The following is a 13380-nucleotide window of genomic DNA, read 5'->3' on the forward strand; positions in this document are numbered from 1 at the left end:
AGAAAGTACCTTAGGTGACCCAGATCCTTGATGGAGAACTCTTTCTGCAAGAAGCTCTTCAATTTCTTTATGCCCCCTGAATTACTGCCAGTGATGATAATGTCCTCAACAATATACAACCAGCCGCAGACTGATAACTGAAAAATGAATGGTCTACGGCGTATTGTTTCATGCCAAAACGCATGATGGCTTCAACGAACCTCCCAAACCATGCTCTTGGAGATTGCTTCAAACCATAGAGAGATTTCCGCAGGCGACACGCATATTAGGACATCTCCCCCTGAGCAACATATCCTGGAGGTTGCTCCATGTACATCTCCTCAGTGAGGTCGCCATGGACAAAGGCATTCTTCACATCTAATTGATATAGGGGCCAGCCATGATTAATAGCCAAAGAAAGTAACACACAACAGGAGAGAACGTCTCAGTGTAATCAACACCAAAAGTTTGAGTATACCCTTTAACCACTAATCGTGCTTTCAAACACTCAACAGTACCATATGACAAATACTTAATAGGGAAAACCCATCGACATCCCACAGGACGAGCACTAGAAGGCAGGGAACCAAATCCCAGTCTGATCGGTGTGAAATGCACCCATCTCTAGATCCATATCTGTGCGCCAGCTAAGTTGAGCAAGAGCCTTGGCCACATACTGTGGTAAAGAGATAGAAGCCAAAAAAGAGACAAAGCCTCGAAGGAGGGGGGTTAGATTATCATAAGAGACAAAGTTAGAAATAGGATGCGTAGTAGAATAAGAACAGATACGTGATGCAATAGGAGAATCAGATAGCTCAACAGAAGAAGGAAGAGATGATACCTGAGGGTTAGATGCCAGGATCACTGGCTGGAGAGAAGACGCCTCGAGAGGAGGTGGGGTGGGATCTGCACGCCGACATTGATGATAGTTTTTTGTAGTAGCAGGAGGTCCTGGTGCGGTCGAAACTGGTGTAGGTATAGGGGTCAATGTGTGTGCATCCATTGACACAGATAGAGGCGGAGGAGGCAGGACAACCGGGTTAGGTATAACCGGAAGACGAAGAGAAGGCGTCGACTCAAGAACAAGACGAGACTCATGTGACTAAGCAAAGAAGGGCTCAGACTCAAAGAAGGTCACGTCAGCTGACACAAACCATTGTCGAAGACAAGGATTGTAGCAACGATATCCCTTCTGGGTACGAGAGTAACCTAGAAAGACACAACGCTCCGACCGCGGGTCTAACTTATCACGACCAGGACCTAAATTGTGAACAAAGCAAACACAGCCAAATACCCGAGGGGTAGGAGGGAAAGCGTCCCGGTCAGGATGTAAGGCCATGAAGGGGGAGTCACCATTAAAGACCGATGGCGGGAGACGATTAGTGAGAAAGACTGCAATAAGGATAACATCACTCCAATAGGTTTTAGGCTCTTGCATTGAAAAGATAGGTGCGGGCCCTTAGAAGCAGGAACCTCCTCTCGGGGTGCCGCTCCCACCTCGGAACCTCGATTCGGCGCTCCTTAGGAAGGAGCTTCCAGGGAACGCGACCCCAGAGAGACGGGAACCGCTCTAATGACGCATCAGTCTGCTTCTATTACTCTATAAGTCCCACCATCACCAACTTCCTTATATCAAACTCCTCCAACTCTTCAAAGTACTTCATTTGAGCAAGCACAAAGGCTTGTACATCTTCAGAAGGCACAAGGAACGAGTGCACACAAATGAAGATGGTGAAGATGGTTAGAAATTAGCTTTTAGATGTACTTAAATTTTGAAAGATACAAATGAAAAATGGTTAGAAACTATTATTTTTTTATGTACTTGAATTTTGAAAGGTATATAAAGAAAATATTACATGCACGCTCCCACGGCGCTCCCAAACTTAGACTCTTCTAGACCCCACGCTTCCCCGCCCCCGCTCCCGCCTCCGCTCCCGCCCCCGCACCCGCTTCGTGCTTCTAAGTGCGGGCCACCTCAATAAGTATCGTAGTTTCCTCTCTGCAACACCATTTTGTTGAGAGGTGTAGCAACAAGATGAATGATGAAGGATGCCATGAGTGGAGAGGTAGTCCTGGAAACCATTCGACCGAGAAAAATGTTCTCTAGCATTATCAGTTCGTAGACATTTGAGATTGCAATCATATTGGTTTGTAATTTCAACATGAAAAGCACGAAAGACAGAAAAAGTCTCAGAACGATCTTTAAGTAAAAATAGCCACGTCATAGGCAAATAGTCGTCAATAAAAATAATAAAGTACTTGTAACCAGAAGAAGACACGACCCTAGAGGGTCCCCATACATAAGAATGAACTAACTGAAAAGGACTCGATACTCTACTGACTACTCGGGGTGGAAAAGACACACAATGGTGTTTCTTGAGTTCACATGACTCGCACTGAAAATGAGAAACAAGTCCCGGAACAATATGCGTCTGCTGCAGCCGCCGATAGGCATTGATAGAACTATGTAAGGCAGCTGTAGGCGTGCTACAATCCAGACGGTAGAGCCCATCCACCTCACGTCCCGAGCCAATCTTCCTCCTGGTCGAGAGATCCTGAAACTGAAAGAAACAATAAGAGGGGTAAAATGCGACTGAGCAATTGAGACTTTTAGTAAGTTGACTAACAGAAGGTAAACTGAAAGGAGACTTGGGAACATATAAAACCGAAGATAACGGAAGGCTAGGATGAGGAGAAATACTACCAACACCAGAGATGGGAGTAGTAGTCCCATCAGCAAGTGTAATTGATTGAGAGACAGAATGAAAAGCTTGAAAAGTGGTAAGCTGAGAAGAGTTACTAGTCATGTGGTTTGAGGCCCCCGAATCAATAATCCAGGACCCAGAGCTAGAAATAAGGGTAGTAGGTGAACTACTTGGGTGTGCAAAGCCCGCATTAGGAGGGCGAGCTCTGATACCATGTTGGGATAGAAATTTGGGAAGAAGAGAGTGGGTTGGAGAGAATTCCCCCTCACTTATGTATTTATATAAAGAGAGAATGAGTACAAAGACAAGAGTACCCTTAGGAACATATACACCTTCTAACAAAAACCTTGGAACTATACTATTCTGAAATTGAACCTTTAACGTGATTAAAGGTAGGTTGGCTGGGGAAGGAGAGGCCCTTCTGACAACATTCTCACTCTTGATTATTTCTAGCATAGGAAGCAAGGTTTATTACATGTGAATATCAGCAAAGGGATGAAGGAATTTATGAATAATTGATTTATTCATTGCATAGTGGTCAAAAGTGTTTTTTAGTGTTAGTGGTCAAAGGTATTGGATTGGTGGTTGGACAAAAGGTCTGTTTCATGTCAAAGGTTGTATTTTAAAGTTTTGAGTTTATGTGTGGCCCTTCAGAAGGAAAGGAGTGATAGGAATTGTATAGGTGATAGTGGAACAAGTCAAAATTTCCATTATCCATGGGGTCATAGGAGAGATTGAAAGATAGTGGCTGCTAGTGGGAGAAGAATAAGAGGTGAAAGAGGAAAGTTGGTAAATTCTGGTTGGGAGCTTGAGGACTATAATGAAGTGGAAGGTAGAATTTTATTTGGGGGTTTAACAAATAACAATTTTCTATTCGGCCTTGTTGAGATCTCTTATTGCAAAGGGCAACTCGCTAAATGTGATAAGATGCGGTTTTTGGGTCAATTTAGATTTCTTTTCACGATGTTGAATTCTATATTTTAAATGTTTCTTTTTACAATCTTGTAAGAGAGGTGAATGACATGTTGACTCCCTTGATTTGAGGTCATTGCTTGTATTGGGATGTCATTTCACCTTCTGTGTGATTTTCTGGGTATATTTTTCTACATGACTAAATTTGCTATAGCCTTGGGTCTGTTTATGTTTATGTTGTGTGCATACATCCATATATAGTGGAACAAACAATCTATGAACACCTCGAATGGATACGCATGAAAGCTCTTCCATGCTTGAGAAGCTGAATTACAAGATATGCTCTTTTTTTCTTGAAAGTAGTAACTTTATTAAGATTTATGAATACAAAGAGATGCAGGGGACAAGATGCTCCCCCCGCCCAAAAAAAAAAAAAAAAACCTTAAAAATAATCACAATGGAAAAACGGTGAGGGTTGAAAAATCCTCCCACTGCTGCCACGAACAACTAGACAGTACATGGGTGGATCACCTCTATCTGTGGTTTGTCAACTCCAGCCTTAGCCATTCATCCACTTTTAGGTAGCGGACATGAACATGTGCAAAATACGAGGCGAATGGTCTTGCAATAGTCATGGATTTTGGATATAATGCTGGCCAACTTCCAAGGACCCGCCGCCGCCCCAGATGCCCAAGCTATGACATTGGAGTCGTCTCCCTCCATGATCAAAAGGCAAGAGAGCTGAGATACGGACCTACCGAGGCCCCATAATAAGGCTCTCTCGCTTCCATCTTGTTTGATTCACAATCCTGGTGGAGCCGGAAAATGGGGAGCAAGGTATGGCCATCTGAATCCCTAATGAGACCTCCAATTCCTGCCTGACTCGGTTTGCCTTTTGCGCCGTCGTTGAAGTTGAGTTTTAGCCATCGAATAGGGTGGTGTTTTAGCAAGGAGATGGTCTAGATTTTGAGTTTTGACGCTTCGGTCCCATATAACTGGCCACCAATTCCGAATGATGTCAACCAGTGAGTATATGGTGCAACAATTCCGAATGTTGTCAACCGGTAGTATATGATGCCACAATTCCGAATAATGTCAGCCGGTGAGTTTTAGCCATCCAATTGGGGGGACGTGGGATAGACCGGCTATCTCATGGTCCTTGAGATCTCCCTTGACTTTGTAAGTTTCAGAACTGTAGGTTGCACATTGGAAAAAATAAAAAGAGGGGAGAGAGAAGAGGGGAGAGAGAAGAGTCACCCATGAGTCGTCTTCTCCTAAGCAAGGTAACGCCAATGCTGGGAGCAAAAATCAATCTTCTATTCTATCTCAAAAGTGGCCAAAGGCCTTGCATTTGTAGACAAAGAAACCCCCTATTTCTAATAAAACTTGGATTTCTAGTCTAACTGGAACTCCTAATCGAATTATGACTTAAATAACAACTCAACACAAATTAAAACTCCTAGTTGAAACTTACCATTTTTAGTAACCCACATTTACTATTTTTAGTAAAACCCGAACTTGCCATTTTTTATTCAACCCGAGAACTTACTATTTTAGTAAACACGGAATTACTATTTTTAGTAAATTTGATAAGGACACCCCAAAGGTGCTCTAATGCTCCTTCCTTAATTGATATTGACACCCCTTCTTTAACAAACATGTAAAATCAAAATGTAAGCCCTATGATAGTCCCCATCAATGTGTCAGCTCATGTTTGTTTCCTTTCAAAAGCTCCACTAGGGGTTATGATTTTAAAAGATGGTACTGTGTTGTATCATTAGTCCTTAGTATATTCATTTGATAACACTTCTACTGGTTTGGAGCATTCATCTATCAATTGAAAAGCATTCTATCTTCATGATATAAATGTCAAGGAAAACAATCTTTATTATTTTAATACCTACACTCGTGGTGCTGCTTCATTTCTTTAACAGCTTTATCTGATATACTTTCTTAATATTTTACAGTGAGTATATGACCTATGTCTTGGAGGCCCTTGAGCTGGAAGATACTATTAAAAACTATGAGCGCCGCAGTTCTACTGGATGGTTTGTTCTTCACCTACATGCTCAACAGTTTTTTCACTTTTTTTATTTCTTTTGATAAAGTTCCATTCTGTTTGTGTATGCCCTTCAGCTTCCTAACATCCTTCTCTATCAATCAATAATATTATATTCAACTTATTAGAATAAAACTTGGTTGAGATAACATATTGGAAACATTTACCCAATTTTGGGATAAGTAAAATCAGATTTGTTTAAGTTAGAAGCTAGATGAATACTTTGAATTTACTATGAGCGCTTTGTTTTTTCAATTGATAAACTGGCTTATTATTCACTTAAGAGGCATGGGGGAAACCTGGTTCTCTTATTTTTGAGCTTCATTGCAGGACAAAAGTTTAACTATAGTTATATGAAGGTTATGTTTTAAGAGAAATTATATGGTGCTCGAGCGGGCATGCTCGTGTAAGAGGCACCACCCTTGATATTTGATCCAACAGCAACGCAGTTTTTAAGAGGCTGCTGTTGGATCAAATATCAAGGGTGGCTTCCATTGTACCGCTTACCTATGTCACAAATATCGTTCTCGGGAATTCTCGGCAAGGGTAAATCTCGGGATATCATAATTTTATTTTATTTTTTCGTGTTTATATCTGGAAAAAAATAAAATAAAATAACTTAATAATATATAAATTAAGAAAAAATAAAAAAGTAAAAAATATAGTAAAAATATCGTGATATTATCGCTATTTTTTAAAAAATTCTCAAGATTATTTTGAAATTTAGTCGTTTTATCAAAATATCGCGATAAATTCGCTATATTTTGAAAATATCGGAGATATTTGTGACATAGCCGCTTACATGAGAGCAATATATTAAATCTCATGTTTTAATATCATATGTAATTTTCTGCTTGTTTGTTTATTTTATGTTTTTCTATGGTAAATGTATTTTTATTAGTTCTATGTCCAAATGTACCCATTCTTTTCTTTCAAACAAAATTACTTCTTTTTTCTTTTCTCTTTTTTTTTTTTTTCATTATTTCAAATATTTAGTTTTGTTATTATAAATATATTATGCATGGATGTCTATTCATTACTAGTTTGATGAAAGCTGGTTTTCATTCCCGACTCATTTCATGAATAATTCTCATTCAGTCTTACAATTTTAGAGGGTATAATTTCGTGTTCAATAAATTTTTATGAGGTGCATGATGTTCATTACATGAGAAATCCTCTTTTGTCAGTCCCATTTAAATTCAGAACGGAGTAATAGTTGCCTATGCTACAAGTCAGATAATATATAATGAACCGTACTTCTATTTTTTTCACTTTAGTGACTTTCTGCATAAATTTATTAAAGTGCGTTCTGGAATCATTTCTTTTCTTTTCACTGCTGCTTCCACTTTGCTTAATCTTATGCAGTATTATTGTCAAAGTTGTAGGATTTTGCTTCTGATTAGAAACTATTCTTTGCATGGATCCTGTGATACAGAACAAGTGCTAATAGGCATACCTGCATTACTTGCACACCCCCCTTGCATTCTTAAGGGTGATGATATTTTCACCCCCCCCTGCATTACTTAAGGGTGCAAGTACTTGCACCCCGTGATACAGAACAAGTGCTAATAGGCATACCTGCATTACTTGCACCCCCCTTGCATTCTTAAGGGTGATGATATTTTCACCTCCCCCTGCATTACTTGCACGCTCCCCTTATAACGTGATTTGACATAAAGTTGCCCACTTTTCACGTCAAATCAGTTTATAAGGGGAGCGTGCATGTAATGCAGGGAGAGTGAAAATATCATCTCCCTAATCTTTATCATTTGTATTTAACAAAAAGGTTATTAGTTAGTCATGAACTGGTATAATTACTTTATGATATTTTTTTTGCTTATAACTATTTTTTTTGCTTCCATTAAAAAAACTATTTTTTTAATTATAAATCTTCCATAATCTTATTGTTGTAGGAAATATGTTTCAAGTTTCAGAGCTGGTCGTACTGGCAAAATAGGGGCACTGTTTGATACGATGGGTAATCTTCCACTCAATTATTAAAATTGTTGTGTTTTATTAAATAGACATATTTAAATTATTATTGATGCTTGTGATTTCTTTCTTCTGATGATTGGATAATTTTACATGACAGGATTTACTATTTTCTATTTCATAGTGTTATGTGAAATGATATAAACAGAAAATGTGTTACCAAGTAATTCTGAGAGATGTTTCTTATGTTTAACTGGAAATTTTGGTAATTGGTGGGTCTTGCAGAGTTGGTTTGGCGTTGTATACTTAGGAAGCAGCTTGAGAAACTTTTGGCCATTATACTTGGTTGCATGTCAGCCGCTATTCTTTTAGCAGAGGCTACACTTTTGCCAAGGGGAGTTGATTTGTCTCTTTTCTCCATTCTTATAAATGCCGTTGGGAAGCAAGAGGTGCTTGTGCAGGTAATTGTAAAAAGATTTTGAGGTAGTCGAAACTGAAGGGCACCCTTGCATAAATAGGGTGAAAGGGCGCCCCCATTTGTTGAAAGTTGTCAGAGTGCATTTAATGCTTTACATTTTCTGTTGTATCATAAATGCCCTCTGACAACTTTCAACCAATGGGGGCGCCCTTTCACCTTATTTATGCAAGGGCGCCCTTCAGTTTAAGACTTCCTCAAAGATTTTATATCTGAAGCTTATTTTGTGCTGCTAAAATGATTTTTTTTGTTAGTTTTCGCCCAAATACCTTTGACTTCCATCTGGGCCAAATGTTTACCCTATATATAATTATAATATATATATATCTGCACACGTGCTTGTGTTTTTATGCTACTGTTTTGCATGAACATGCATGAGCGTTATATTATTTTTAAGGCTGTCAATCTTGGTGAATTTCTAGTAGATTTACTTGCATCAAATATAAAGGTTGTCAATCTTGTATCCAAATGCCTTCTATGCATATGGGGAGGGGGAAATTCTGCATCTTTTTCTTTGGGGAAACTCTGAATACATTTGGATCTCAACCTCATTTTTTTAACGGTAAAATAATTTCATTAAAAACGACAGAGAAGGTCAAAGAAAGAACTACAACAAAAATGGGATACAAAGCGAGATAAAAAGAGGAAAAAATCAAGGGGATCTCAACCTCATTTACTCATGGAAAATATAGAATGCCAAATCACATGCCCTTCAGGTAATGTTATCTAGTGCACAAATATTGTGTCAGCTCGAGGAAGGATCAGAAGAAAACAACTCATTATGTTTTTTTTGTTTGTAAACCAAGGAAAGACAACTCCTCATATCTTTCAGGTTAAATGGATCAAACTTGAAAATGGATGGCTGAATTTAAACTCAAATGGGTCTTCATGTGGCATATCAGTATGAGATGGTGGAATGAATGGGAACAAGCAGATTTCAGCTTTCTATTATTTTTAAGGCTGGGAAACTGTTAATTTGGGTCAAGTAAAAGCTTTGTCTACAAATTTCAACAAGAAGTGGCATAACAGAATTATGATTTGGAGTTTGATTTTTACAATCAGCAATCGAAATTCAGCCCGAAGTAAGGGAATTCAGTAAAAAACATTCCATTAACTAACTCTCTCTGAACTTCAACTAATGGTATTTATCACAAATATTTTGACTCTGCATTGTTTAGGGAATGAATTATGATTAATCAAACTGATGATGTTCATTGGTTAAGGATTCTAGTTTTTTCTTGATTAGTAGTACAGATAATAATACAGTCATAAACGTAACAATTGGTGGTCCTATACTTCACTCCTGCTATGCTAGATTCTTGTGCTTAATTATTTTTGTTCATTTTTTTTACGAATTTGCAGCTAAAACTCCACAGCTGATCGAGTTTTTGGTCTCTGAATCTCTGTCACAAATATTGGCGGCGAGAAATTGAATCAATTTCTCGTGAGAAAATTGCGATATTTTGATTAGACGATGAAATACATTTTTATTGTGAGAAATTGAATTTCTCGCGAGAGGAATTTCTCGCGATTTTATCATGAATTATATAGCGAGAAAGAATTTCTCACGATTTTATCGTGAATTATAGCGATAAATTAGGGAGTTGACTTGAAAAAATTATCTTGGACTTCTCATTCACTCTAAAAATCTCTCAAACATCCTAAAACCTTCTACCTAACTCTAATTCCGAATTAATTTTTTTTTTATATATTTCATATTTTATATTTGTAAATTAATTTATTTTTAGCATTTTTTCCAATATAAACCCCCAAAAAAATAAAAAAAAATCCTGAGATTTTCGCTTTGCCGAGAAATTCCCAAGAACGATATTTGTGACATAGGTTTGAATTCTATCCAAACTCGAGTCATCTAATCAGATGTAGATTCAGTTTTTGAACCCTGGCGTAAAGTGCCTTGATTCTTCACGGGTTAAATTTAATTGATGTTGATGTTTCAAGTCTTCAGTCCACATCTTCTGACAATATCATGTTTTTTTTTATTACATATTTTACTTATTTTATATATTCTGCAGATAGCAGCATTTGTTCCTCTGATGTACATGTGCATTTGCACATATTATTCTTTGTTCAAGATTGGAATGCTCATGTTTTACTCACTAACTCCAAGACAAACAAGCTCAGTCAGCTTGCTTATGATATGCTCGTAAGTTTTTCCGATCCGCTGTTTGATTGCAACATCAATTGTGTTTTATGATCATTGTACTTGAATAAAAATTGACAATTGAAAATCAATCTAACTTCTCTGCTAGAATGGTTGCTCGATATGCACCTCCAATTTCTTACAACTTCCTAAATCTCATTCGTCTTGGTGGAACCAAGACCATCTTTGAAAAGGTGAGCTTTTTATATCATAATTTCTATTATTACTATTTTCTTTTGTGTGCAAAACGCTACTCACACTCAAAAAATGGAAATGGCAATCCTATTTCTGTCAGTGCACCAGTTTTTCTGAGTTAATTGATAAATAAATGTTTGCTTCCTCAACTAATGATAGATAGTTTTAAATTGTTGAAATATTACAACATGGAAAACATTTAGTTAAACTATAGGGTGATGATCTTTTGATTTGATGCAGAGAATGGGGAATATTGATGATGCTGTCCCTTTCTTTGGACGAGGCTTTAACAGAATATATCCACTGATTATGGTTATATACACATTGCTGGTTGCAAGCAATTTCTTTGATCGAGTGATTGATTTTTTCGGAAGCTGGAAAAGGTTCAGGTTCCAAAATGAAGCAGATGATATGGATGGATTTGATCCATCTGGTCTAATTATCCTCCAAAAAGGTGATAATATAATTTTCATCAGTTGTAGCCCCAACTTTCTTGTTTCAATGGATGGGTTCACTTGTGAAGCGCCACATTGTCCTGCTCTCTTCTTTTCTGGTGTCTGTGTCTGTGTGGATTGGGTAGGGCCAAGGTTTTAAATTTCTGTTTCGGTGGAATTTTTGGCCGAAATCATGTAAAAATAGGATAATAATTTCGTTTTTTTTTAATTTGCACTGAAATGTCTAAATTTCGGTAGAAATCATGACATTTCAGTGCACATTTTTAAAGTTTTGAAGGTCATATTTAAAATTTCGCTGGAAATTTTGTAAGAAGGGGTAAAAACGAAATTTAAGTTTTCGGCGACATTTCAGTAAAATTTTGCTAAATTTCGCCGAAGTCTTGTAAATTAATGATTTCATGTAAATTTCGTTTCGGCTGAAATATTTCGGCCATTTTGTTTCATTTCGGCTGAAATTTAAAACCATGGGTAGGGCTGTGTTTATTAAATGACAAACTCTAATTTTTTAGCGTGAGGCTGTGCAGAGCTTCAGGACTCAACTTGTGCACTCATTTGATTTGCTTAATGATACTTAAATAGATTTATATTTGATTTGTTTATGTGACCTTTTCAGAGCGATCTTGGATTGAACAAGGGCTTAATGTTGGTGAACACGTTATCCCATTGGCAAGAAACTTTCACAGTGTGAGTGTGGATGTTGAATCTAGCAGCATGCCCCTGGTATGTCACCCTTAGCTTCATACTTTTTTATGGTGGTATCATGGACATACTATTTCTTTAATCATCTATTAGAAAGTGTAAATTTTTATTTTACTAATTTATTACATGATAACTCAGTCAATTTTTTGTCAGAGAACTGCTAAAGGTGAAAATTTTATTCAGGATAAGAGTGCTGTGGAAATGAATGGAACGGCCAGTTTATCCAACAAGGAGAGAGGAAATGGGATTCGAACAAAACCTTCAAAAGAAGAGAACCGGAAATATGGAAACAACAAAGAAACTATTGCAAACAAATATGCGACTATAAGAGAACATCAAGGGAGACAATCATCCACAACAGGGTCAGCAGAAAAAAGCAGTCTCTCTCCAGCTACAATATCTTTGCTTGATACAGGCAACTCTCAGACCCAGAATAACTCTGTTAACACTATGGGGAGGCCCCCCTATGGATTAGCCTCAACATGGGTATCAATGAAGACAAGTTTCCAAAGTTTCAAAACTAATATTGGGGCCAAGAAATTCCTTCCTTTGCGTCAGGTTCAGGAACCAAATCTTCATTCGCGCGTCTCTTCCTCGGAGTCCTTAGATGAAATTTTTCTGAGATTGAAACAGCGCCCAAATAATGACCACAATGGAGATTACAGTGATGCCAATGTCAGTGACGTGGAGTTGAGGAATTCAGGGCCAAGCGGATAATACCGGCCATTCTCAGTTGCAAATTAAATTAGCCCACTTTGTTATTTGGATGTCAACGTTCGAGAAATCAAATTCGGATGAAAATCAGTTTTGATCTCATAAACGCGACGAGATGTGTACAGTTTCAGAGACGAATTGCCATTTGCCATATTCTTTGCTCTGGATTTGCTGCCACAGATGAGGTTCTGCTATACTAAACTTACATATAGAAACAGCTTTTGTAGCAGAGAATACAACAGGGTTCTGATATCCCACCTACGTACTTTTTGATGACCCTCTGTCTGTGCCGTGAACCAATTGAATGGGTTGTAATTTGTAAATTTGGCAATGAAACTCCAAATCAGCATTTACGCTTTGGCAACTGTCATCTCATCTTATGCTGGAGTTGAACACGGCCGTGAATTGTTTCGTCCAGGAAATGAAGTATCTTGTTATAGTGTATGGTTCTTTACTTGATATTACTCCCTAAATATACAGGGAAAGTGTAGAATGCAAAAATTGAAATTACTTTCTTGTAACTCTTCTGAACTTTTAGATAAGTGGCTGTTTGGATCGCTGTGATCCTTCTTGAAGCAAGATCGCTTTTGATGGATATCTTTGTAGCCTAAAATTTGTTGGAATTTGTCCAAATCTAAGTTACAGCCAATATTGTAGGTGTGAGTATTTTTGTTTGTCCAGAAGATTTGAGCTCAAAGAGGAAAGCTTTCATCTCTACGAGGTACCTTCTATATATGTTGATGTTTGTAGTTACAATCATGGTTTTAAATTTGGACCGAAAGTTTGGATTTCGGTGGAGGGAGACCGACACGGAAATGGCCTTTCCCCGAAATGGTCATTTATTTCGGCCGAAATTTTGTTTTTGCCCGAAATTTAAACCAAAAAAATCTTTTTTTTTAATTATTTAAAAATTTTACCGAAATTTTGGTAATTTCGGCCGAAATTTAATATTAAATAGATACCCTTTTCTTTGTGGTACCGGATTTCGGCCGAAATTTCGAAATTCCAGGGGTCCGAAACCGGTACCGAAACCGAAATTTTCAACCATGGTTACAATCAAGGTTTTAAATTTCGACCGAAATCTGAAATTTCGG

The 13380-nt window shown here is 37.7% G+C and overlaps 1 protein-coding gene across 2 annotated transcripts in view; it reads left to right on the forward strand.

Annotated features, from left to right (window-relative positions):
- The window catches only part of LOC143848234 (uncharacterized), a 32971-nt gene extending 19961 nt beyond the window's left edge, over positions 1 to 13010 (forward strand). The window contains exons 7-14 of one of the 2 annotated variants that reach the window (XM_077357118.1): positions 5564 to 5644; positions 7569 to 7633; positions 7873 to 8048; positions 10096 to 10226; positions 10333 to 10417; positions 10659 to 10872; positions 11487 to 11593; positions 11726 to 13010. In XM_077357118.1, coding sequence (XP_077213233.1) covers positions 5564 to 5644; positions 7569 to 7633; positions 7873 to 8048; positions 10096 to 10226; positions 10333 to 10417; positions 10659 to 10872; positions 11487 to 11593; positions 11726 to 12289 — 1423 coding nt within the window. In that variant the 3' untranslated portion in view covers positions 12290 to 13010. The remainder of the gene's footprint in view (positions 1 to 5563; positions 5645 to 7568; positions 7634 to 7872; positions 8049 to 10095; positions 10227 to 10332; positions 10418 to 10658; positions 10873 to 11486; positions 11594 to 11725) is intronic. The other variant, XM_077357119.1, reaches the window with a different exon arrangement.
- The last annotated feature ends 370 nt before the right edge of the window (positions 13011 to 13380 follow it).

This window comes from Tasmannia lanceolata, unplaced genomic scaffold, assembly GCF_043159265.1.
Source record: "Tasmannia lanceolata isolate RefF3 unplaced genomic scaffold, GAP_Taslan_0.1 ptg000016l, whole genome shotgun sequence".
NCBI lineage: Eukaryota > Viridiplantae > Streptophyta > Magnoliopsida > Canellales > Winteraceae > Tasmannia > Tasmannia lanceolata.